Genomic DNA, 22,945 nt, shown 5'->3' on the forward strand with positions numbered 1-22,945 from the left:
TTGCCGCACTCAGGGCTATCTGCTCCTTGGAGAGCCATTACTCCCTGCTTCTCTGTTCCAGTGAGTTCCTGCATCATCCTCAGACAACTCTTGCTGTTCTTGTTCGGACCTTCTCGGTGCCTGATCCTCCATCTAATTCCACAGTACTGGCATGAGTACAGAACCTGCTCGTCTACCTTTGTGGCACGGATCCAGTGTTACCCTGCTTGCGGGCCACTACCAGATCCCTCCAGTCTTGTGCAGCTTTCCATCGGCTTCCAGCCTACCCCGCACTGCGGACCACTACTGGAGTGTCAGCACAAGCTACGCCTAGAAAAGGTATTCATCGGACTACTCCACGCTGAGGATTCTACTCGGACCGATCAGCTGCAGGTCACTCTCTCGGGGACTGACTATTGATCCGCTCCTCGGATCCTCATCGACTGTATAATAAAGTTATTTCCTCTGTTGTCCATCACTGCTGAGACCTTGCCTGTTGTGGTAATGGCCCACAGCACTCCTCTCTGTGGGCGGAGTCTTCACTTGCCATGACCCAAGGGCCCACTGCTAGTTCAAGGCACACAGAACGTAACAGATTGCTAACTCCATGGACCCGGCTCAGCTCTCAGCCTTGCAGGCCATCCCTGGCCTGGCCCAACGAATCACCGAGCAACAGAGGTCTCTTGACACATTGACTACCACCTTTAACCAGCTGAATTCCAGACTGAAGGATTCTTCTATTTCCAGTGAGAATGCATCACCCCGGTGGTTACCATGCGAACTACAGTTCCGCTACCAGCCCCCACTCATTTCACAGGAGACTCTCTGATGTGTAGGGGCTTCCTCAATCAATGCTGTATGCATTTTGCTCTACAACCAGCTTACTTTCCTACTGCTACTACCAAGATTACTTACATTTTGTCCCGTTGGATGGGAAAGCCCTGGCCTGGGCTTCACCCCTTTGGGAACGCAATGACCCAATCCTAAATGACTTGCCTGGATTTCTGGCTCTCTTTAAGTCAGTTTTTGATGACCCCGCTCGCCAGTCTATTGCCGGTTCGGCACTCTTGGATCTACAACAGGGGACCAAATCACTTCCGGACTACATGATTGAATTCAAGACCCTGTCTTCCGAACTCCTATGGGATTCAGGTTGCCTAAGAGCTATGTTTCTACGAGGACTCAATTTCCGCATAAAAGATGAACTTGCTGCCCGGGAGTTACCTGACACGTTAAGCTCACTAATGGACCTTGCTGGGTGAATTGACCACCAAATTCGCAAACGCTCAACTGAGGTAAAACTTCTGAAGAAACATGTATCCAGTGGTACTCATTGGACTACTCCATGCTGAGGATTCTACTCGGACTGACCAGCTGCAGATCACTCTCTCGGGGACTGACTCTTGATCCGCTCCTCGGATCCTCATTGGCTGTATAATAAAGTTATTTCCTCTGTTGTCCATCACTGCTGAGACCTTGCCTGTTGTGGTAAGGGCCCACAGGGCTCCTCCCTGTGGGCGGAGTCTTCACTCGCCACAACCCAAGGACCCACTGCTAGTTCAAGGCACACAGAACATAACACCTTCAACAGAATTAACCAAGTCATCATTTAATAAATCAGATTCATTTTCTTGGTGCAGTTCTAACACCCTCAAGTTTGGTCCTGTAAACATGGGTTTTCGTACACCCAATTATTTCATTTATTATACTTGTCCCACTAAACCAGGCTACTAGCCTTATTCCCACCCAGCTCCTTAGATCTATGATTGCTCCAATAGTATCATCTCTTCAGTCAAAGAGAGAACATGAAAAGGGAACAAGGAGAAGAGACAGCAAGTAACAGCTCTACGGTGGGCTGTTTCTCCAGCAACCTGCAGTACAAGGTTTCCCCAGTCATTCCTAAACATGTACCTGCCTCTTATGGCCTGATTCAAAAAGGCTTTTCTCCCATTCTGTGATTCTAGGAAAAAAGCCAGACCTTTAATCAGACAGCCTCTATAATCGCTCCATGGTGAGACCACACCTTGAATACTGTGTACAATTCTGGTCGCCACATCTCAAAAAAGATATAGTTGTGATGGAGAAGGTACAGAGAAGGGCAACCAAAATGATAAAAGGGATGGAACAGCTCCCCTATGTGGAAAGGCTGAAGAGGTTAGGGCTGTTCAGTTTGGAGGACAGACGGCTGAGGGGGGATATGATAGAGGTCTTTAAGATCATGAGAGGTCTTCAACGAGTAGATGTGACTCGGTTATTTACACTTTCGAATAATAGAAGGACTAGGGGGCATTCCATGAAGTTAGCAAGTAGCACATTTAAGACTAATTGGAGAAAATTCTTTTTCACTCAACTCACAATAAAGCTCTGGAATTTGTTGCCAGAGGATGTGGTTAGTGCAGTGAGTGTAGCTGGGTTCAAAAAAGGTTTGGATAAGTTCTTGGAGGAGAAGTCCATTAACGGCTATTAATCAAGTTTACTTAGGGAATAGCCACAGCTATTAATTACATCAGTAGCATGGGATCTTCTTAGTATTTGGATAACTGCCAGGTTCTTGTGGCCTGCTTTGGCCTCTGTTGGAAACAGGATACTGGGCTTGATGGACTCTTGGTCTGACCCAGCATGGCAATTTCTTATGTTCTTAACTGGGCAGTTCTTTTCCATATCCAATTTATTTTTAAAAATCCACAATATACATCTCTTTTACTGATATCATCCAGGTGTTTTAGATTAATTATGTATGTGTACATATATATATATGTATAGAGAGATATATATATGAATTTATATAGGCTTTTTATGGACTGGGAAACATGTAGGTATACATTTAAAGTTATATTTTGTTTAACATAACAGCTTACCTTTGCAGGCGATGAAGCTATATTGAATGTTTCTTCTGGTTTGTCTATTGCTAAAGAGTTCGTTTTTGGTGCACTAAAATTAGAAAGACAATCCATTAGCCTGAAATTCCATTACCCAATCTAAAATTGTTTAAAAACTTAGAATGGGCCCAATTTTCAAAAACTTATTTTTGACATGGCCACAAAATAAGAAATGCCCTTTTGAAAACAAAGTTCCAAAAGCAAGTCTTATCAGAGTTGTGTTTCCTGTCAGGGTACACATATGCATATATAGATATATATGAGATTTTTGGGGGGGATATGAGATATTCACATCAGAATTTTTGAATGGTAATTTAGTTTCAACATGTATCAATAAATGAGCCACTATGTCAGAAATGGCCAATGCCAGTCCTCAGGAGCCACAAAAACAAGTGTGGTTTTCAGGATATCCGCAATGAATATTCATGAGACAGATTTGCATGTACTGCATCCATTGTATGCAAATGTATCTTATGAATATTTGTTGCAAATATCCTGAAAACCAGGCTTGTTTGTGGTTAAGTCCTTCTGAGAAAATAGTCGAGGGATTGTACCAGAGGGGTTTAATGTTATGGAATAACAGCTGCTCACCGTTATCAATTTAGAGTCAAACCATTTTTCCAATTCCATTTCAGAAATCATGTAAAAAACAAACAAACTATAAAACAAACAGGCTTGCTTGTCTGTGACAGGCGATACATCTCCCGATTTTGAGTGGCTGAATGCCTTTTTGCATTTACTGCCTGGAACTACACTGTTCCTGTGAATTGCAGCCCTGTATGTCCCTAGAAGGAAGCAAGTCAACAGGAGAACTGTGTAAGGCAGCCAAGCGTTCTCTCTCTGTCCACAGGAGGAAGTGAGAACCTGGACCCAAATGAGCTTTTCCACTTTTTGTGCTTTAGGTGAAGTAGTAGTGCAGTCTGCTCTGCTGAAACCAACAAGAGAATTAAGGAAGAAAGAGCAATCAGCTGATGCATCATTATGGCATTTGCGGCTTTATTCAATAAAGAATTTCCCACAGACACAAAAAAGGGAAAAGTCCTTTCACAATAAGGCCCTTATTCTTTCTTATTGGTCTCCACCTGCTGGTAAAATGGAAGAATAATCTCCCAGGCAAACTAGTGAGATGATAAACATCTACATAGGAGTTATTCTAATACCCAAATTAAATGCAACAGTAACTGTTTGATTATATAGCTAGCTCCTATCCAATTATGGTCAATAGGTGGGTAATACATATTTTCAATATATAAAATACTATTGCAGGGGAAGGTAACTCTGGTCCTGGAGAGCCACAAGCAGTCAGGTTTTCAGGATATCTACAATGACTATGTATTTATATGCAATGAAGGTAGTGCATGGAAATGCATCTCCTGAATATTCAGAGGGGATATCTTGAAAATCCAACTGGCCTAAGCACTCAAGGACCCCTTGCAATTCAAATTGGGCTTAATACTTTAAGCAATTTATTTCTATTGCAACTGATTAAAGGGGGATATTCCCGCATAGTATGATGTACAGAATGCAAAAAGAATTCTCATATACCCCAGTGTACTCAAAACAAGAATAAACTACTTTGTATACAGTATGAAAACCTTTAATGTACTGATTTAGTCCAAGAGATGGTTTCTTAATATGGCATTTAACTTATGCCCTTTATCCGCTGCATTTGTACAAGGAATTAAGTCTGTATGATAGATATTGGTTCAGAGTACATGAAATAAAGATTAATGGTGAGGATATGGAAATTAATTTTTAATTTTCACTTGGAAGGACAGAGAAGAAGAATTGTGGATGTCAGAGGGATGATGAGTCCAGAGATGGAATGCCAGGAAAGAAAACACTCAGAAATTATCATGGTCAGCTTGACAAGAGATATTTCTCTGTAGGCTACAGTTATTAAAGAGCTTTATCTATTTGATGCAAGCTTCAGACATTTGGGGTTCTTGTCAATAGTGTTTCTGCATGCTGCTATTTTTCTTGTGCTTTGCTACATGCAAAGCCATACTTATTCTTACACAATCCTTCCTACAGATCTGTCCAGCAGTGTGTCTGCTTGTATTTGACACTCCACAAGTTTTATTTATTACACAGCATTCTGCTGGCACATATCATAAATAGCATTGCCTTTCAATGGCATAAGTTCAAATTAAGGACCCCCAAGCGACAGTTTCAGAAAGGGCCCCCAGAATGAGAGGGCCATCTCAAAAGATCCAGGAACAGCTGCAAGTGTGCCCCCTTCTTCCAATGCCCTCCCCCACCCCCCATCTACACTGCAGGGGCTACTGGGATGAAAATTACTCCAATCCCATGATTCCATTATTTTAAGCAAATGTGATACTGACATGTGAACATTGGGCTACAGAGCTCATGCATATTCTGTGATCACTACCCCTGCCCATACTCCTGCTAATCTGCTGGCTCATGGGACCTGCTAGCCCCATGCAACTCAAACCATGGGACAGCTAGAGTGGCCCCAAGTGGGTGGAAGGGAGTCAGAGCTGCCACATGCACGTTAGCAAGAACACTGGTCCCAACCTATAATCTCTTCCTGTTTTATAGATTACAAAAATGTCATATTTACATAATTAGGTTGAGAGAAGATAAGTAATCCATCAAGTCTAACCATCGTCCAATCACCTAATAGTCATGTCTGGGCAATCCAGGGAAGGCAAAAACAGTGCCTCTGTAGCCAGTTTTGCCTTACAGTTAAAATATTCCATCCTTGCCATAAATACATGCTAGCATCTTAAATCCATGTGACAGCATTTTTTCCTACAGCTTACCTACATCTCTGTACCCACTAATCACCTCAAAGCTGACATATCAGAACTGCCATACTGGGTCAGACCAAAGATCCATCAAGCCCAGTATCCCGTTTCCAACAGTGGCCAGTCCTGATCACCTGGCAGGATCCCAAATAGTAGGTAGATGCCATGCTGTTATGCCCAGGGATAAGCAGTGACTTTCCCAGGTCTACCTAGTTAATAATGGTGTATGGACTTTTCCTCCAGGTACTTGTCCACACATTTTTTAAGACCAACTACACTAACTGCCTGTACCATGACCGTTACTACCTTTAACAAGGGGTTACCTGTATGAGGTGGTAATTACAGCCATATGCCCACTTGCTGGGCTGATTGGATAAACTATTTGGTCTTTATCTGCCACCACTGCTATTTATATATTTATTTATTTATTTCTATACTGTCACTCTGTATACAATCGTGGCAGTTCACAACAAATTGTTACTATCTTACGTTACATCCTCCTGCAATAAATTGCACAGCTTAAATGTGTGTTGAGTTTAAAAATATGTTCACCAATTTGTTTTAAATGCACTACTTAGTAACTTCATGCAGTGTCCCCTAGTTTTTGTATTTTTTTTTTTTATTTTTTTACAAGAATAAATAACTGATTTGCCTTCACCCATTTCACTCCAGGCATGACTTTATAGACCTCTATCATATCTCCCCTTCTTAGCCATCTCTTCTCTAAGCTGAACAGCCCTAACTTCTTTAACCTTTCCTTACAGGGGAACTGTTCCAGTTCCTTCATCATTTTTGTCGCCCACCTCTGTAACTCGGGAGAGTTCCTCGTTGCAGGCAACGTCAGTGAGATGGCGACAGGCCTGCCAGAGGCCGATACAATGTTATGCCCTGAAAGCTGCTTACCTCTGGAGGTGCCAGACTTCAGAGGGGGTGCTGTTTTCATCGAAGCTGCGGGCAGAGAAGAGGTGAGGAAATCAGCCTGTGGTAACTATGCCTGACTTGGAGGTAGGGGGACAGTTGAGTCCTCTGAGGGAAGCAGAGAGGGCAAACGCTGTAAGCCCTGGGATCCGGAGTCAGTCTGCTGATGTTCCACAGAAATCTGCCCTAGAGAGACCTGCTATAATTGGCTTAGAGCAGCCTTTTCCAACCAGTGTGTCGTGTCTGACGTGCAGGTGTGCCTCGGCTGCAGTCTCATTTTCGATTTCCCTCCTGGCCTGCAGGATGTCCTCCTGCCAGCAGGGGGTAACGGAGGGCAGCGCTTATTGGGAAGTGCTCCTGCTTTCCCCCTCTGCTGGCTCTCCTCTGCAGCAGAAACTGCACGGGGTCCAGTAGTCTTGTGATACTTGCAGGCCCCCGTGCAGTTCAGATTGCAGGGGGAAGCTGGTAAAGATGGAAGAAGCAGCACTTGGAAAGCCTGCTCCCAGACTCCTGCTGTTCAAAGATTGTGGGTGGACTGGGGAAAGGGACAGCTGAATGTGCAAGTGGATGTGGAGGAGAAGGGAATGTGATAATGCCAGGGGTTGGGGAAGAGGGAAGATGATAATGCTTCAAGGGGGTGGGGAGGGAGAGGGAAGACGATGATGCCAGTAAGTGAGGTTAAGGGAAGGTGATGACAGGGGATGGAAAGAAAGGGAAGAGAAGGTGAGGACAGGGGGTAGGGAAAATGGAAGGTTATGATGATGATGATGCCCAGTGGGGAGGAGGTGTCGAATGAAAGAGGGAAGATGATAATGATAATGCCAGAAAGTGAAGAGGACATGTGATGGCAGGGGTTGGAAGGAAAGGGAAGAGAAGGAGAGGGAAGAGAAAGTGATTATGCTGAGAGTGTTAAATATTGGCACAGTGTCAGTCTGCAGCAGGAGGTCCTGATGTGAGTGGTGAAAGGGGAAAAGCAAGGCCTCATCTCTGCAAGGAGAGAGGGGGTGTAAGAGAAGCTAAGTACTAGCACTGAGGCAAGGAGAAGAGAAAGAGAGATACTGGTAGGATTGGGCTAGGGTGGTGAGGAGGGGGGAGAGAGAGAGACTGGTAACATAGTAAATGTCTGATGGCAGGTATAGTCAAAAAATGGCCCATCTACTCTGCTCTGATAGGTGTTTAGGGCTGTAACTGCCGCTTTATATGGATTACCTCCTTACCTTCTTTTTAGGGAGACACTGATGGGACTGGACTGTGGGAAGACAGAGGGAGAAACTGAGGAAGTTAGGCTTGGGGGAAAGGAGAGAAAGAGAAAGATTGGTGGGAATGGGCTGGAGTGGGAATAGTGAGGTCAAGCTGGAGTCTTCTAAACTTTTGGAGAACTCCCTAAAAGGTTGGGAACCCTTGAAGTAAACCTTTCCAGTCTTGTCTTCATATGGTAGGGATGGCCAACTGCGGTCCTCAAAAGCCACACATAGGCCTGATTTTCAAGATATCCACAATGAGTATACATGAGTTAGATTTGTAAGGAATGCCTCCTTTGTATGCAAATCTATCTCATGTATATTAATTGTGGATAACCTGAAAACCTGGCCTATTAATGGCTCTCAAGGACCAGAGTTGGCCACCCTTGTCATATAATGTATTTATTGTTGTGAACCGTTGCGATGGAACCCGAGTGATGGTATATAAGACCCAACAAATAAATAAATATACCTGGCCTATTAATGGTTCTCAAGGACCAGAGTTGGCCACCCTTGTCATATGGGATTAAAAAATTGCAATTTAGATAACCACCAAAGAAAGCTAAAAATAATTTTGCGTTGCTCCTTTCCTTTGCAAAACCATTCAATACTCAGATATTCCCAAGTTTATACCTAAGACACACCAGCAGAAAATCTCACCCTTTGAGACAGGCTACTCTTGGTGACTTGCAGTTTGGCATGCTGTCACAACAGGTTGGCCAATAATCTTGACTTTCTGTGTTCTCCCTTTAACATATTGCAATGTTTGTTTCCCACCATGGTAGCAAACAACTGTATAGATTTCTTTGAATTTCTAACAGCTAACACCCTTTGAACAAAAGAACCCAGGCTAACACATTAAATTTAGCTAACGCCCAGGGCGTGATAACCACCTCCGATATTGTATTTTCAACTTGCAGTCTAAGATCCTTTTCTGATGTTCTACGAGAAAGCAAGCCTGGAAATTCAGGTCATGGCTACTTCCATAGAGATGGCATTTCTCCTTCAGTGACTTGCAGTTTAAACTGAGAGTGAACTAAGGGGCTGAAGAAGCAATGAACTACCGAACCAATATGCTTCAAAAAACTGAGGCTACATAGAAGCTTGCTATGTGGTTTTGAAGGAAGTTTAATACTCTAAAATTAGGTCTACAGAAAGAATGGCAGAGCCTCCCAGTTACAGAGTGTGTGTGTGTCATATGTATACATGGTAACTAACGTACGTATGAGATAAGTCAGACAATAAGTGGACGTCCCCAGATTGCTGTTGAGGAAGAGAACAGGGAAGCAAATGAACATCTGAAAGTGGATGATAATGGTGCAAAAATAAATATGTCTAAAGTGCTTGGCAGCGCATTCATTAAAAGTAACACTGCCCCTGTCCAAATCTCCCCATTTTCGTTTTATGTGGAGATGGGCAAAAGTAAAAACTGGACTTTTCATTTCTGGACATTTTTTTATGCTATAGAATTTAATAGGAAAACTTCATGAAACTGAGAAATTCAATTTGTACTTGGAATGCATCCTTAGTTTCATGGTTGTTCACAGACCTTTTTCAGCCTCCATCCTGGTCTGTATCTCTTCTCATTTCTTCATTCATTCCTTTAAAACTCTCTTCTGGCTTTCCTTTTATCCCACCTTTAAGTAATGAGTCTTCCTTCCCTGTCCTTGAATTTCTGTTGTATTTGGGGGGGAATTCTGGCTTCTTCTCATCTTTAATCTTTGGCATCTCGGCGCTGATTACAAATTCAACTTTTATTTATTTTATTTTTTTTAATTGCAGCTGGCAGGTTTCTGGTCAAAGTCTCCTCTGATCCTTCCTATTTTCTGTACAGCCAGGTGCTACAGACCCTATACTGCCTCGCCCTCAGCAGGCAGTGCAGAAGACGGCCCCTTACTACTCATCTGTCAACTCTCACTTCTGTCGAGCTCTTGGAATAATGATTCACACTGTATTCTCTAGAAACTACATGAGCATCGAGCCAAAACCCATGCAACTTTTTTCAATGCCTCTAGGAAAGAGGCTAATCTGTCTGTGACTATATCCTGCTCTTTCTACTTCATGTATCTTTGAAATGATGGAAGGTACTTATTATAGTCGATATACTTTGATAATTTTACTTTTGCAAATGAAAAAGTGACTTCTTTTTGTGAAAACTCACCTACAGATTTTTTTGATTTGACTGTTCTGTATTTTAAATATTTTGCAGACAACCAAATCTCCCACGCGGGAACAAGAAACTCCTGTAAAATACCAGCTAAGAGTCCATGGAGGTGGCAGGTATGACTATAACTGGACACAGGCACATGTACATCTCAGCATGCTATACCTTGGGGAGGTGGGGGTGGGTGTGGGTGGGAGGAGGGGATGGCCGGGGGAAGTATTCCGCTGGTATCAACAGCACCAGAGTAAAGCACATGAGTGATTGGCTTCAACAGAAACAGCGCAATTGTGCTGCTGGATTCTTTGCACAAAAAGAAATCCTACTGGTGTAGCAATATCAAGCAAGGTAGAGGAGCCCTGAAGGAGAGAGTGATGAGCATGGAAAGGGAAGGGGAGATGAGAGGGGGATATATATATAGAGGCAAAGAAACTTGAATCAGGAAAGGATAGAAAGATATTGTAGGGGAGGAGAGAAGGGCATGGAAGAAAGGGAAAAGAGAAACAAGGAAGTGATGGAAGAGTAGAGTGGAGAATAGAGGGACATGAAAAGAGGAAAGACAAGGAGAGAAGATAGGGTAGCAAGGCATGGAAGGATGGGGAGAAGGGTAAAAGGGCCAAACAGGATGAGAATATTAAACCTCCCTGCACCGTAGTGTTCCTTGCTCAGTTATATGATTTGTCAGCCACCTGCCTTCCACTAGTCTGGTCATGCACTCCTCCTCCTTACATGCTCAACGCTCCTTTCCTATACTCTCTTGCGTGCACCCTCTTCCTCCTCGCTCCTGCCCCCACACAGATCACCCTCATTAACTGCCCTCTTTTCCTGCCATTCTTGTGTCTCCCTACCTCTCCAATCTCATGCTTTCTGCCCTTCCCCTGCAAGCTGGCACCCCCTAAGTTACCCACTGCCTTCTCCCTCTCTTCTTATCTCCCTGAAGCTGGATGTACAAACATGGGATACCTGGTTTTATCATCTATCACTTTGAATCCAAGTCTTATTGCAAGTGGCACATTTTCTGCTTCCTGAAAATCCAGGTGCTCTTAAAATATAAGTGGAAAACTACACAGCCAGATTTTGGACTAAATTATTTTAATAGTAAGCAATCAAATCTAGAACCATATAAAAAGCCTTGCTTTTTCCTGCACTACATTTTACATGTATTATCTTTACTGAGGTAATATTGACAGATTCTGAGTCACCACGTTGAAGTTAATTTTGTTCAGATTTACACTCCCACAAATAAATGTCACACCTAGCTAACAAAAGATCTGGCATGTGTGAGAAAACATTACAGGAATTTTCTATCAGATAAAGTCCAGTCGCTATTGTTAGAGTGGAATGGAAAAGGACGGAATACTAGGGTGAGGGGGTTCCACATTTATTGTAGCAATCCAGTCTCTTCACCAACTTGAGAAAATGGTTGTGGTTGCAGGATTAGTCCACTGGGATACATAGAATTAAGGGTCAATAAACACACTGTAGATGATACCTTTTCATTGGACAAACTTCATATATCTGTGACTAGCTTTCCAGTTACCCTCTCTTCATCATGACAGTGAAGCCTGACCTGACAAGGAGAGAATAATTCTACAAGGCTAGGCACAGATGTATGAAGTTAATCCAATAAAAATCACCTACTATGTGTTTGTTGACTCTTAATTCTAGTTATACAATTAGGGATCTCAGAAATTCATTTTGCATCCTACTGGGCCGACTCCAAAACCTAGGACTCCTCACACTGACCCAAGTAGTACAGTAGCTCCCCTAGTTGTTATATTCTGGTGATTCACATCCATAAAAACACAAGATATGGTAACATGTCATGCTGGATCAGAATGATGGTCCGAGCCCAGTATCCTGTCTCTGAGTGGCCAGTCCGAGTCACTTGGAAGTACCCAGCGGATGCTAATGGAGGATCCATTTCCTGTTCCTCACTCCCTGAGATAAGAAGTTGCAATCCCCAACTCTACCTGGCTAAGATCTATTAATAGACTTTTCCTCCAGAAACTTGGATTTCAGAAATGTTTGGACAGCTCACAACTATCCTTGACTACATGTTCCAGCAACAAAATTCACAAATTTTCTCTTTTGCTTCTTATCTCACAGTCATCCTGTAACTCTGCAATTGTATCTTCAAAACCATTCTGTTCCAGAGCTTGGACCTGAACACTATTATCTCAGCACGACAAACCAGTTGGGAAAGGCTTTGCAAGGAACACACATTGATAAACATTTCTGTGTTGCTTTATGGGTGTATTTTTGTATTATCTTATTGGAAAAGTGTTCTGGTGAGACAAATAATTGTATTTGAAAGACAAGAAACCTTAAGGCAGTGACTCACAACCCAGATCTTGGGGACTACCCAGATAGTCTTTTTATTCCCCCAGGATATCCACAATGAGTATATGCATGACGTACATTTTCATACAGTGGAGGTAGTGCAGGCAACATTTTTCTCATGCATATTCATTGTGGATATCCTGACAACCAGAAGTACTGGGTGGACCCCAAGCAGCATCGTGAAAACCACTGCCTTAAGTAAGTTTAAGGCTACAATTTTCTGCTCAGGTTCAAAGTCATACATTTTTAGATTTCCTTCACTGCTCATAGATGTTTCACAGGCCACAAATCCAATCCACAATTGAATCAGTGACCCAATCTTTTTTTTTTTTGGATGGCCATCTACAATTTATATATTTTATGCTTTCTTTCACCATATGCTCATTGTCCTCTTCAATGTCTTTAACACTCCCTATCCCAAACTATTTTTAATGGGGGGGGGGGGATGGGGAGGGAGGGGGGGATGTAATGCTGGGAATTTCTTGGAGGGCTGTAGATTATTGGTCTAAGCATATCACAGAGAAAAAGAGGAGAAATAATCACATGCCTAAGATACCAAGCTCTGGAACAGAAGACGAGGTTTTGCAAGAGGCCCTAGTTCTAATCATAATTCCTTTTAGTTGCTGCCCTGAAAGCAAACCTTTACAAGATCTTTTCCTTCCTTTGTTTGAAGTTATTCAGAAACTCTGTCCTTCATCTTCTCTTCATCAATTACTTACTACAAGCTTCTTCCTGATGAATATAATTGCTGATATGCAACCTGAACAACAAAGCAAAATTGCTTTGTAACAAAACAATTCAGACTTTGCTTATACAACTGGGTTTCCTTCCTCAAGCTCAGCTACAATACAACTAGCTGAGCACATTTGTTTGTGTTTTTATTTAGGATGTTTTATGTTCATTCAATTCAGTTTCACTTGGTTTTCGGATTTCTCTCACTATTTGCTTGTGGAAGGCTATTTAAGGTCTGCAACCGATAAGCGCGTTCTCCCCTATAGGTGGCGCTACAGTACTGGAAAAGAAGTAATTATGCTCAGATAGCTCTGCCATACATGAAACTCTACAGTCCCATACACATCAATTCCCATGGCAAAGCAGAAGTACTAACAAAAAATTTCACATAGTTTAGTTGGTTAAAACAGTAAATACTATATCATCATTAGGGTGTTTCTTTTTCTAATTATTGTGCTAATCCAGAGGAGCTATTATCAGGGCCTGTGCAAGGGTATTAGGTGCCCTAAGTGCATTATGCCTTGTGCCCACCCCTGGTCACACTGCCCCCCCCCCCCCCCAGTCATGCCGCATCCCAGTCTTGGCCTCGACTCCCGGTCCTACCTCATTCTCAGCCCGCCGCTGAATCTCTACACCTCTTTGCTGCGAGTGGGACAGGCTCTGCTCTTCAGCGCCCCCTAATGGTCAACACCATAGGTGACTGCCTAGTTCACCTAATAGCTCATGCCGGCCCTGGCTATTAGTATGAAAGCTCGTCCTACTTAGCTGTTCACACCATTAGGAAGCTAAGTTTTGGCAGTGTTTCCCAGCCTATTCAAGCCCAAGGCACACCTACATTAACAAAATTGTTGTGTGGCACACCAGCTTTCACGGAGCAGGCAGTGTGGATATGGAGAGGACTCATATGGCCAAAAGAAGAGCTAAGGAAGCATTGAAAGCAACACCAGTCTCAATTCCAAATTTTAAAACAAAAGAGAGAAGAGGCAGACAGCCCTGGATTTGTCAATAGGCACCCATTATGTTTGTGCCTAGGGCGGCAAACATCTAGGGCAGATATTCCCAAACCTGTCCTAGGGGACCCTCAACCAGTCAGGTTTTCAGGATATCAGCAATGAATATGCATGAGATATAATTTGCATGCTAAAGAGGCAGTGTATGCAAATTTTATCTTATGCATATTCACTGTGGAAAACCTGACTAGCTGGGGGTCCTCCGGGACAGGTTTGGGAAGATCTAGGGGGAGCAAGCTGGCTAAGATTTGCCACCTTCCAGCTCTTCTGAAGCTCATTCAGCAGAGAAATGCCCTCTGCTACCCTGTAACAGATCCTTACAGAAGATGGAGGAGTGAAAACACAGAAAGTGCCTAGAAATGGCAAAATCCTAAAACAGGGGCGGTTCTATAATGAGGCAGGGTGAGGCGGTCGCTTCGGGCGGCAGAATTTTGAGCTGGCAAAAAAAATGCCCCTCTCAGAATGCCACTGTGGTGTCTGCCTCACACTGCCTGCCCCCTGCCGCGGCTGCCTCACACTCGTATCTAGGAACGCTCCGGATTTGGCCCCGAGACTCCGGAATTCCGAACTAATTGCCGGGACTCCGGGCCAACACCCGAAAACTCCGGGTGCCCTGCTGCAGAAGGCCAGAAGAGAAAGGGCCTGGAGCAGCGCAGGCTCAAAGGAGGAGGAGCATCAGCGCCCCGTGTCCCTGGGAAAAAACCGTGAAGCCCGGGCGCTGCGCGGCAAGAAAGATGCGAAGGAGCGTCGCCCTCTTCCGCGGGAAACAAGAACCTGAAGACGCAGGAGGGGCAGCAACAGTGTCGGGCCACGCGCCGAAAATAAAACCAGGGCAGAGGGGGCCGATGCTACTGGAGGAGGAGGGGGGAGGAGGAAGTGGAGCGCCCGTCCCGCGGGCCTGGGGTAAGAGGAGGCTCCTGTGGCTAATGCGAATCGAGGTGAGAAGAGCCAATGAGAGTGCAAGGTGTATGGAAGAGGGAAAGGGGGCGGGGCAGGCAGGGGGGGGGTGCCATCTCATCCCTCACCTCAGGCAGCAGAGTGCCTTGAGCCGCCCCCGATCCTAAATCCAGCACTGGGGAGGGGGGGGGGGGGGGGACGGAGACACCTATGAACCTGTTACAGTGGACAGGCTCACTCTTTATACATGTGCAGGATAAGGGAGATGTCGGAGTGGTGCAGGCAGCTGGCTCTGTTAGTTACCTTGGCTACTGCATGTGGCTGCCAGAGCTCCTTCACTGCCGCTGCTCCTAACACTCCTGGAGAGTCACATCCGCTGCTCGGCGCACACACTCACAGGCTGGGGATAGGCTAGGGGCTGGAAGGACTCGAAGGAGGAGACTTGGGACAGGAAGGATACTATCAGGGGATTAGCGCATCCAGGACACGTGTCCAATCCGCGGGAAAACTAATTGCGCTCATCACTTGCAAATGCATGTTGATGAGGCTATTAGTTATTCATCCCTGATCTAAAACAAAATGTGCGCCCGACCTGCACCTTTTTACGCTCAGAGCAGGCGGTAATTTCTGAGCAGCCCAAACAGTTGTACAGAAAAGCAGAAAACACTGCTTTTCTGTACATCCTCTGACTTAATATTGTGGTGATATAAACCAAAAATTTCAAAAGTTAAAATTTTATTTTATTTTTTTTAAAGTGCCGGCGGTCAAGTTAGGAAAACGGACGCTCAATTAACCAGCATCCATTCTCCTAACCAGTGGTTGTGCACGGGTTAGGAAAACAGACGCTCGTAAAACTGAGTGTTTGTTTTCCTAACCCGCTGATAACCAACCTCTCCCGGGCGCTCGCTGCCGAGGAGGCACTAGGGGTGCGAGATTGTCCCTAGCGCCTCCTTGGCAGTGCGACCCCTCATTTGAATATTGTATTGCACAGGTGTCAACTCTGAGCGTCTGTTTTTCACACTCATTTATTGCATCGGCACCTATGCTTTTAAAGATAGGGATAACATAAAAAGAATTATAAGCTTTGAGACTTCATCAGTACCTTTAGCTTAAAACTTCTTTTCCTGAGAAAAATGTAAAGATCTGGCCTGCTGATCACTAAGTGACTTGTAATTCTTTGAACCTCAGCGGTATCTATCACTTGTGAACACTACTAAAAGGCATTGCAAGGGGGAAATTAGTAGGTTTCTAAGAATCGATCAATGCAGCTTAACTTAGAAAGGGTTTCCAAGTCCTTATTAGGCATGCAGCACAAAGAACTTTCACAAAATATCTTCTCAATGGTATCTTAAATTAAATGAATTTCCAGTCAAAAATCTATCCCTTTGGATTTGCTACCTTTTGGGATTGTCCGTTCATGGTGCCTATGAGAAGGACAACAGGTTGGAGCTTTACTAACTGCTGGCAGCGAGATGTGTAGTAGGTTTTAGAGACTGGTTTATAAAAAAAAAATGGTTGAACAATAAGTTCCAGGGAGAAAAGACACTCATTTTGACTGAAAAAGAACAATAAGTATACAACACTGTTCATGGAGACTGTTTACCTTCCTGCAATTCATTCAGTCCAAGGCAGTGTGGAAAGGCCCATTGCCAGATCTGAGAAAACTGGAGCTGCAAGGCTGCTCTCAGATTTACTCTGTGCTTTGATGTTTTGTATGTAATTGGAGAATTTGTGAAATGGGATTCTCCCAGATTCCTGGGGGGGGGGAGGGGTAGGTAACTTGAATTCAATGAGAGATCCATTAAGACAAGCATTGAAGGAGGGGAGAGGCAGTGCTTTTTATGCCTTTTGTCAAATCCTTTTGCTGAGGATCTTGTGTTCTGTGTGTCCGATTTCTGACAGAACAACCTGCCAGCTAAGCACAGCTCATGTGCTTCGGTTTGCACTGAACTGTTGCTGCGCCAATCTATAAATAACCTAAATATAGAATCAGAAAACGGAAAAACAAAAACACCATTGTTACTATTTTATGGGAAAGGTGGTTTAAAATTCCAACTGCACTGTCAAAAGCCAAGTAGTCAGAAAGAGAACGGGTGAAAATACAGAGGCTGATATTCAATAGGGTTTGCCTTCTAACTTTAAATCCCAAATTATGAAATTCCCATCCCTCTCTCCGGTGAAAGTTTACCCGAGTAAGTTACCAGGCTAAAATTTAGCAGGATTAAAAAAAAAATAAAAAAAATTAAAAGGGATGAGTGTGTGTGGGGGTGGGGGCGGGGACAGCATTCCGTAGATGTGGCTAAAATGTAATCAAGCTAGCGCAGATCGTCATCGTTCATCTGGAGAAATTCAGCGGGATAAGTCTAGTCAGGGAAAATACCTCCCTAAATACAGCCAGATAGCATTATCCAGGCAAAGTTGTCCGAGCGTATTTGGCGGCAGACCTACCCGACTAAATATCCAGTTATGCTCCCCATGCAAATCTGTCCAGGTACTTTTCCTGCTCAGCGGCTTCACTGAATACAACCTTGGAGGGTCAAATTTCAGCAGGGCTGTGATGGGGGAAGTTCCTGGGGTAACTTTAGCTGCGAAATCCAGCTGGACTTGCCCAAGTAAGTCTGTTGCTGAAAATACGTTTTTCCCCCTAAAGTTAAATCGGGGAATTGTAGGACAGTTACCCAGGTAATATCCGTGCCACCCAGCTCTGGGAGTGCTCCCTGCCTTCTCTCTTTTCACCTGGTTACATTCATCCAGGTAAAAAAAAAATTTAGCCAGGTAAAAATCTGCCTCTTGGTAGGATGGGATATTTGATGTTTAGGGTTTGTCTGGGTAATGTAAAAGTTACCTGGAAAAGCCTCTATGATCTCATAAGATTTAAAGTATCAAATGAGAAATAAATACCAGCCAAGCAGCGCCTGAAACACAGAGGGGGAGACCCAATCAAGAAGGGACCTTAGACAATTGATTGGGACAGGCCTCTGTAGCAGTGATTTGTAAGCTGCAATGGTAGCAAATAGATAAGGCTTACAAACAGTGAATGTGAAAATCTAGCACAGGGTCTCTGAGCCAGGGCCCTGCCCCTTCTCCTGTCAAGGCTTCCTGTTACTTAGAAAACCCGTGCAAGGGGTAAGGTCACTGCACAGAGGCCCTGCGCTGAATTTTCATTTGGTCTAAGTTTGCTAGAACTGCTCTAAAGAAGTTGGCAACAGTCAGGCTTGGGGCCTTTCATGATGAGGTGAGGGGAGAACCCAGAAAGTGGACCTGCGGAGACGAGTGGGTTAAATAGGGATGCCACCCCGGTCAGCAGCTCCAGGCGGAGGACCATTGGGCCCCATGTGTGCTTGGACCGGGACCAGCCAGGTGAGAGCTGGGCTACAGAAGGATTTTATTTCTTTCTTTCTACAGTTTTTCTATACCGTTACACAGAAAGCAAGTTTCTATCTCCACGGTTTACAAGGTAAAAAAAACCTCAAAAAATAAAACATTGAATAGGAATGAAAATATACCATAAAATTATCCAATATATAATAATAAAAAGATTAAGAAACTAAAAAGAAATTTCATTATCACAACTAAAAAGATGATAGTAAAGCATAAGATATATAAAAAATGTTAAATAAATAAATAAATAAATAAATAAATGTAGATCTTAACTAGTGGGATGGGACGAAAGGGGCACTCAGGAAGTGGCATTGGAGGTGGGTAGTAGGAGGAGAAAGAAGAGGAGGACAACTCAGGAAGGGATACCAGGTGAAGGGGAGTAGAAGGGGGGAGAAGAATCCTGGAAAGGTAACCCCCCCTTCACCCATACCTGGATCTTCAGAGGGGAGGGGACACCCTTCCCTCTCGGATCTTCCAGTTTAGAAGACAGACCTGTCCACAATTTTTGCTCAGGGGCCTGCAATTTGACCTTGTGCCAGTGGCAATGGCCTGTCTTTTGTTCATGCCACATCATTCTGTTCCTGCATAGCATGCTCATGACAATCCCCTGGCTTCCCTCCTTTCTTACAAGGGTCAGCCTTATGCATATTTCAATATGGGCTATTTCTATTAGGAAATGGCAAAAAAATTCTCATGCACGGAGACCAAAAAGGGACATTGGTTCATCTAATGACGCCAGTTATCATGGACAAGCTGATCCAGTCTTGATACTATGGACTTGTAGTCCTGCATTTCTTAAAGAAATTGGAACTATAAGTTCATAGATGCAATGGTGCAAAAGTAAGAGTGGACTTAGCTAGTGGAAAGAACCATGTAATCATTTACCCTTGTATAACTTTTTATAGACTGTAATACCTTATTTTCTACTATTTTTTATTAGGTGTTGGTTTTGACAAGTTCTTTCTGGTTATTTTCACTCCATTATAATCTGTTTGTCAACCTTAGTGACAATATTCAGGCTACCTCCCAAGGCAAATATTCGATTTCATTAGTATGTCACAAATGCAGAAAAGCTTCATTCCTCAAGTATCTGTAAAATAACCTAGAACGCGCTCCTGGTAGCAGGGAAGTCTCCACAGTCCTTCTGGCTGCAGAGATGACAAATTAATTCTTGACAATCTCATACAGCCCCTGCTTTGTGACAGGCCATGGCAGATTTTCCTGGCAGACACAAACTTTTATACATCCGGTGGACAGCCAGCACTACCACCAGGAGTTATAACTGCACTAACTGGATAAACTTAGCCAGATAAGTCTGGTAAGGGAAAAGGCTATGCTAAATATAGCCAGATACATTTATCCAGTTAAAGTTATCAAAGTATATTCAGTGGATGTTAAAACTGCAATCCCTATTATAAAAAAAAAAGGTTTAGTTTACTGTCTGTTTATCCCACACTAAGAAACATGGGACACATGGCAAAATAAATACAACGATTTTTAATCTCTTTCAAAAGAATAACTCATTTATGGCTCAAGAATAGGCTTATTACACTATACTTTATTGCAGTTTAGATACAGCATGCTGCTGTGTTACATTGATAACATCTCAGAGCTACAAACATGCGAACTCTGGTTTGATTTACTCACTATTTGCTATTAAACCTTTATCAAGTCAAATAATCAACCTAAGGGCCAAATATACTAAGCGATTTTCTGCCAGACACAAAGGGGATCTGTGCATTAAAGTACAGTAACTTGACTCAAGCATTAGCATGTATTAAATACACATCAACGCATGTTATCATGCTATAACATGCATTAACGCTTGTGTTATTTAATGCACATTAAAAGCATTAGTCTGCATTAAGGTTAACATGAATACAACATATATTAACATGAAATATGTTAATAAGCTGCATCACATGCAAATATATACAATAGAGATAATTAATATTAAGGTGAAATGTAGTCTTACCTGTTAATTTCCTTTCCTTGAGTCCTAGCATACCAGTCTAAACGTCTAGGATTTCCCCTCTTTTACCATCAGGTGGAGGCAGAGAACTTCCTTTTTCTTCAATACTACATATTATGAGATAGTCGGAAGTCCTTCAGAAGATTACTGCCATAACTCAACAACTTACTTATACATATTTTTTTTTAGGAGATAGAGCAGATTAGTAGGTGAGTGAAATAAGCTTTGAATTTATGGATTCCTTGTGTCCCCTCTTCTTTTTCTGAGACACCTGAGGAGACAACCTGACTGCTCCCTTATGATCTCATTTCCATTAGTCCCTATTTGCTTCCTGATTCTCCTCCTGTTCTTCTTTTCTGTCCTGGATGGGTAAGTAGGTTGGTCTGCTAGGACTCAAGGAAATGAAATTAACAGATTAGACTAAATTTCACCATCCTTTTTGTCCTGCAGACCAGTCTAAACTTCTGGGATGTGAGAGAGCAGTGCTACATTGGGAGGGGTACTGTTTCTGTCACTGTCACCACTTTCCTGCCAAACTTCGTACCCTCCCTTGTCTGCAGATTCAGTTTATAGTGCTTTACAAAAGAATGTAATGATTCCCAAGTCACCGTCCTGTAGATTTCCAGCTGAGATGCTACCTTGTATTCTGTTCAGGTCGACGACCAGGCTCTAGTAAGGCTACTGGTGGATGCGTCTGTAGTTAAAGTAATCTCTGGGACTGGTTGTTGGAAAGGTAGGCCTTTGCACAGGTTGTCTTTGTTGGTCCACCAAAGTAGAGATGATCTTAGTTGGTGGGTCACTTGAATTGGACAGTGAAGTGGTTGAATGGCTTGAATCCATTGTGACCTTAAAGTCCATTGGGTAACTCGCATGGCTAGCCTTGCCATAGGAGTAACATGAACTGTGGAGGCCATGTGACCCAGCAGTATGAGAAACTGATGAGCAGTGGTTTGTGTCCTTAAAGAAATGGACTTTGCTAGCAGAATGAGGGCCTCTGCTCGTTCTATAGGTAGAACGGCCTTTGCTAGATCTGTGTTTAACTCTGCACCTATGAATTGAAGTAGATGAGTTGGAATGAGATGGGATTTTTGATAATTGATGAGAAACCCCATGGAGTGAAGTAGAGCAATTGTCCGGTTGAGAGAAGTTATTGCTCCTTTTTGAGATGGACTCTTTATTTATTTATTTATTTAACAGTTTTATATACCGACCTTCATAGTAAATAACCATATCGGATCGGTTTACATTTAACAAGGGGTATAACTGGAGTAACAATTCAAGTGAACGAAGATAACAGTAGGTAGGAATAAGTCAAAGTTACAATCAACAGGGGAGGAGAACTTGGAAGCTTGCAACAAGCTGGAAGGAAGATAAGGCAGGAAGAAATTATAGCGTATTACAACGTATTACCAAAGAGCGTACGGGTTAAAGCTTAAAAGGTGCTTTAACCTGGAAGTTTAACCTAGAAGTTTCAGAGTCCATTGTTCATGAGTATAAATGCCAGGCTGGGTTAGATTGAAGGACAACTAGTGAGAGACTGGTGGATCGGCGAAGGCTTGGTGAAAGAGCCAGGTTTTAAGTCTTTTTCTGAAAGTTAAAAGGCATGGCTCTAATCTGAGATTTGATGGGATGCTATTCCAGATAGATGGGCCTGCTATCGAAAAAGCTCTGTCTTTGGTCGTAGAGAGGCGTGAGGCTTTAGTGGGGGGATATTTCAGAGTGCCTTTGTGAATATCTCTAGTAGGACTGTTAGAGGAGTGGAGTTTGAATGGGATTTCCAGGTCGAGTTGAAGTTGATGATGGATGGTTTTGTGGATTAAGGTGATTGATTTGTATAGAATCCTGAAATTCACTGGTAGCCAATGTAAGTTCTTGAGGATGGGTGAGATGTGTTCGCCGCGGCTTGTACTGGTCAGCAATCTCGCTGCCGCATTTTGTATCATCTGCAGTGGTTTGGTCGTGGATTTGGGGAGGCCTAGGAAAAGGGCACTACAGTAGTCTATTTTGGCGAATAGCAGCGCTTGGAGAACTGTCCTGAAGTCATGGAAGAATAAGAGTGGTTTCAGTCGTTTTAGAACCTGAAGTCTGTAGAAGCAGTCTTTGGAGGTTGTATTGACCATTTTCTTTAGGTTTAATCGATTGTCTATAATTGCCCCAAGGTCTCTAACCTGCTTACAGGCAATGAGAGAATTGAGTGGTGATGGAGGGGAGATATTGTTTTTGTTTGAGGAGATGTGGAGAAGTTCTGTCTTTGAGGCGTTGAGTACCAAGTTTAAGCTGTTGAGTAGGTTAGTGATGGATAGAAGGCAGTTATTCCAATGGGTGAGCGCTTTTGAGATTGATTCAGTTATGGGGATTAGAATCTGCACGTCATCTGCGTACAGATAATGAATTAGGTTTAGGTCTGTTAACAGTTGGCAGAGGGGGAGGAGGTATATGTTAAAGAGGGTTGGAGATAAGGAGGATCCTTGTGGTACACCAAAGGTTGATTTTGTTAGGGGTGACTCTTTATTGTTAATTTTGACTTTAAAAGTCCTATTGCTGAGGAAGGACTTGAACCAGTTGTGGGCAGATCCGGAGATGCCGATATCTGCTAGGTGATCCAGCAGGATGGTATGGTTGACAGTGTCGAATGCCGCTGAGATGTCTAACAGAACTAGT

At 43.3% G+C, this 22,945-nt stretch overlaps 1 protein-coding gene and 1 long non-coding RNA gene across 10 annotated transcripts in view; one reads left to right on the forward strand and one right to left on the reverse strand.

The window, feature by feature from the left end:
- The window catches only part of LOC115091916, a 90,571-nt gene extending 80,502 nt beyond the window's left edge, over window positions 1-10,069 (forward strand). Inside the window, exon 3 of the long non-coding RNA XR_003856840.1 lies at window positions 9,998-10,069. This is a non-coding gene — a long non-coding RNA (uncharacterized LOC115091916). The remainder of the gene's footprint in view (window positions 1-9,997) is intronic.
- Window positions 1-22,945, reverse strand: part of SYTL2 (synaptotagmin like 2) — a 264,487-nt gene that overhangs the window by 98,791 nt on the left and 142,751 nt on the right. For 8 of the 9 annotated variants that reach the window (XM_029602249.1, XM_029602250.1, XM_029602247.1 and 5 more), the window contains exons 5-6: window positions 6,533-6,577; window positions 2,838-2,910 (exon numbers count right to left, since the gene is read on the reverse strand). In XM_029602249.1, the coding sequence (XP_029458109.1) occupies window positions 2,838-2,910; window positions 6,533-6,577 (118 nt within the window). The remainder of the gene's footprint in view (window positions 1-2,837; window positions 2,911-6,532; window positions 6,578-22,945) is intronic. The other variant, XM_029602243.1, reaches the window with a different exon arrangement.

The sequence above is a fragment of the Rhinatrema bivittatum genome, chromosome 5 (genome assembly GCF_901001135.1).
Source record: "Rhinatrema bivittatum chromosome 5, aRhiBiv1.1, whole genome shotgun sequence".
Taxonomy (NCBI): domain Eukaryota; kingdom Metazoa; phylum Chordata; class Amphibia; order Gymnophiona; family Rhinatrematidae; genus Rhinatrema; species Rhinatrema bivittatum.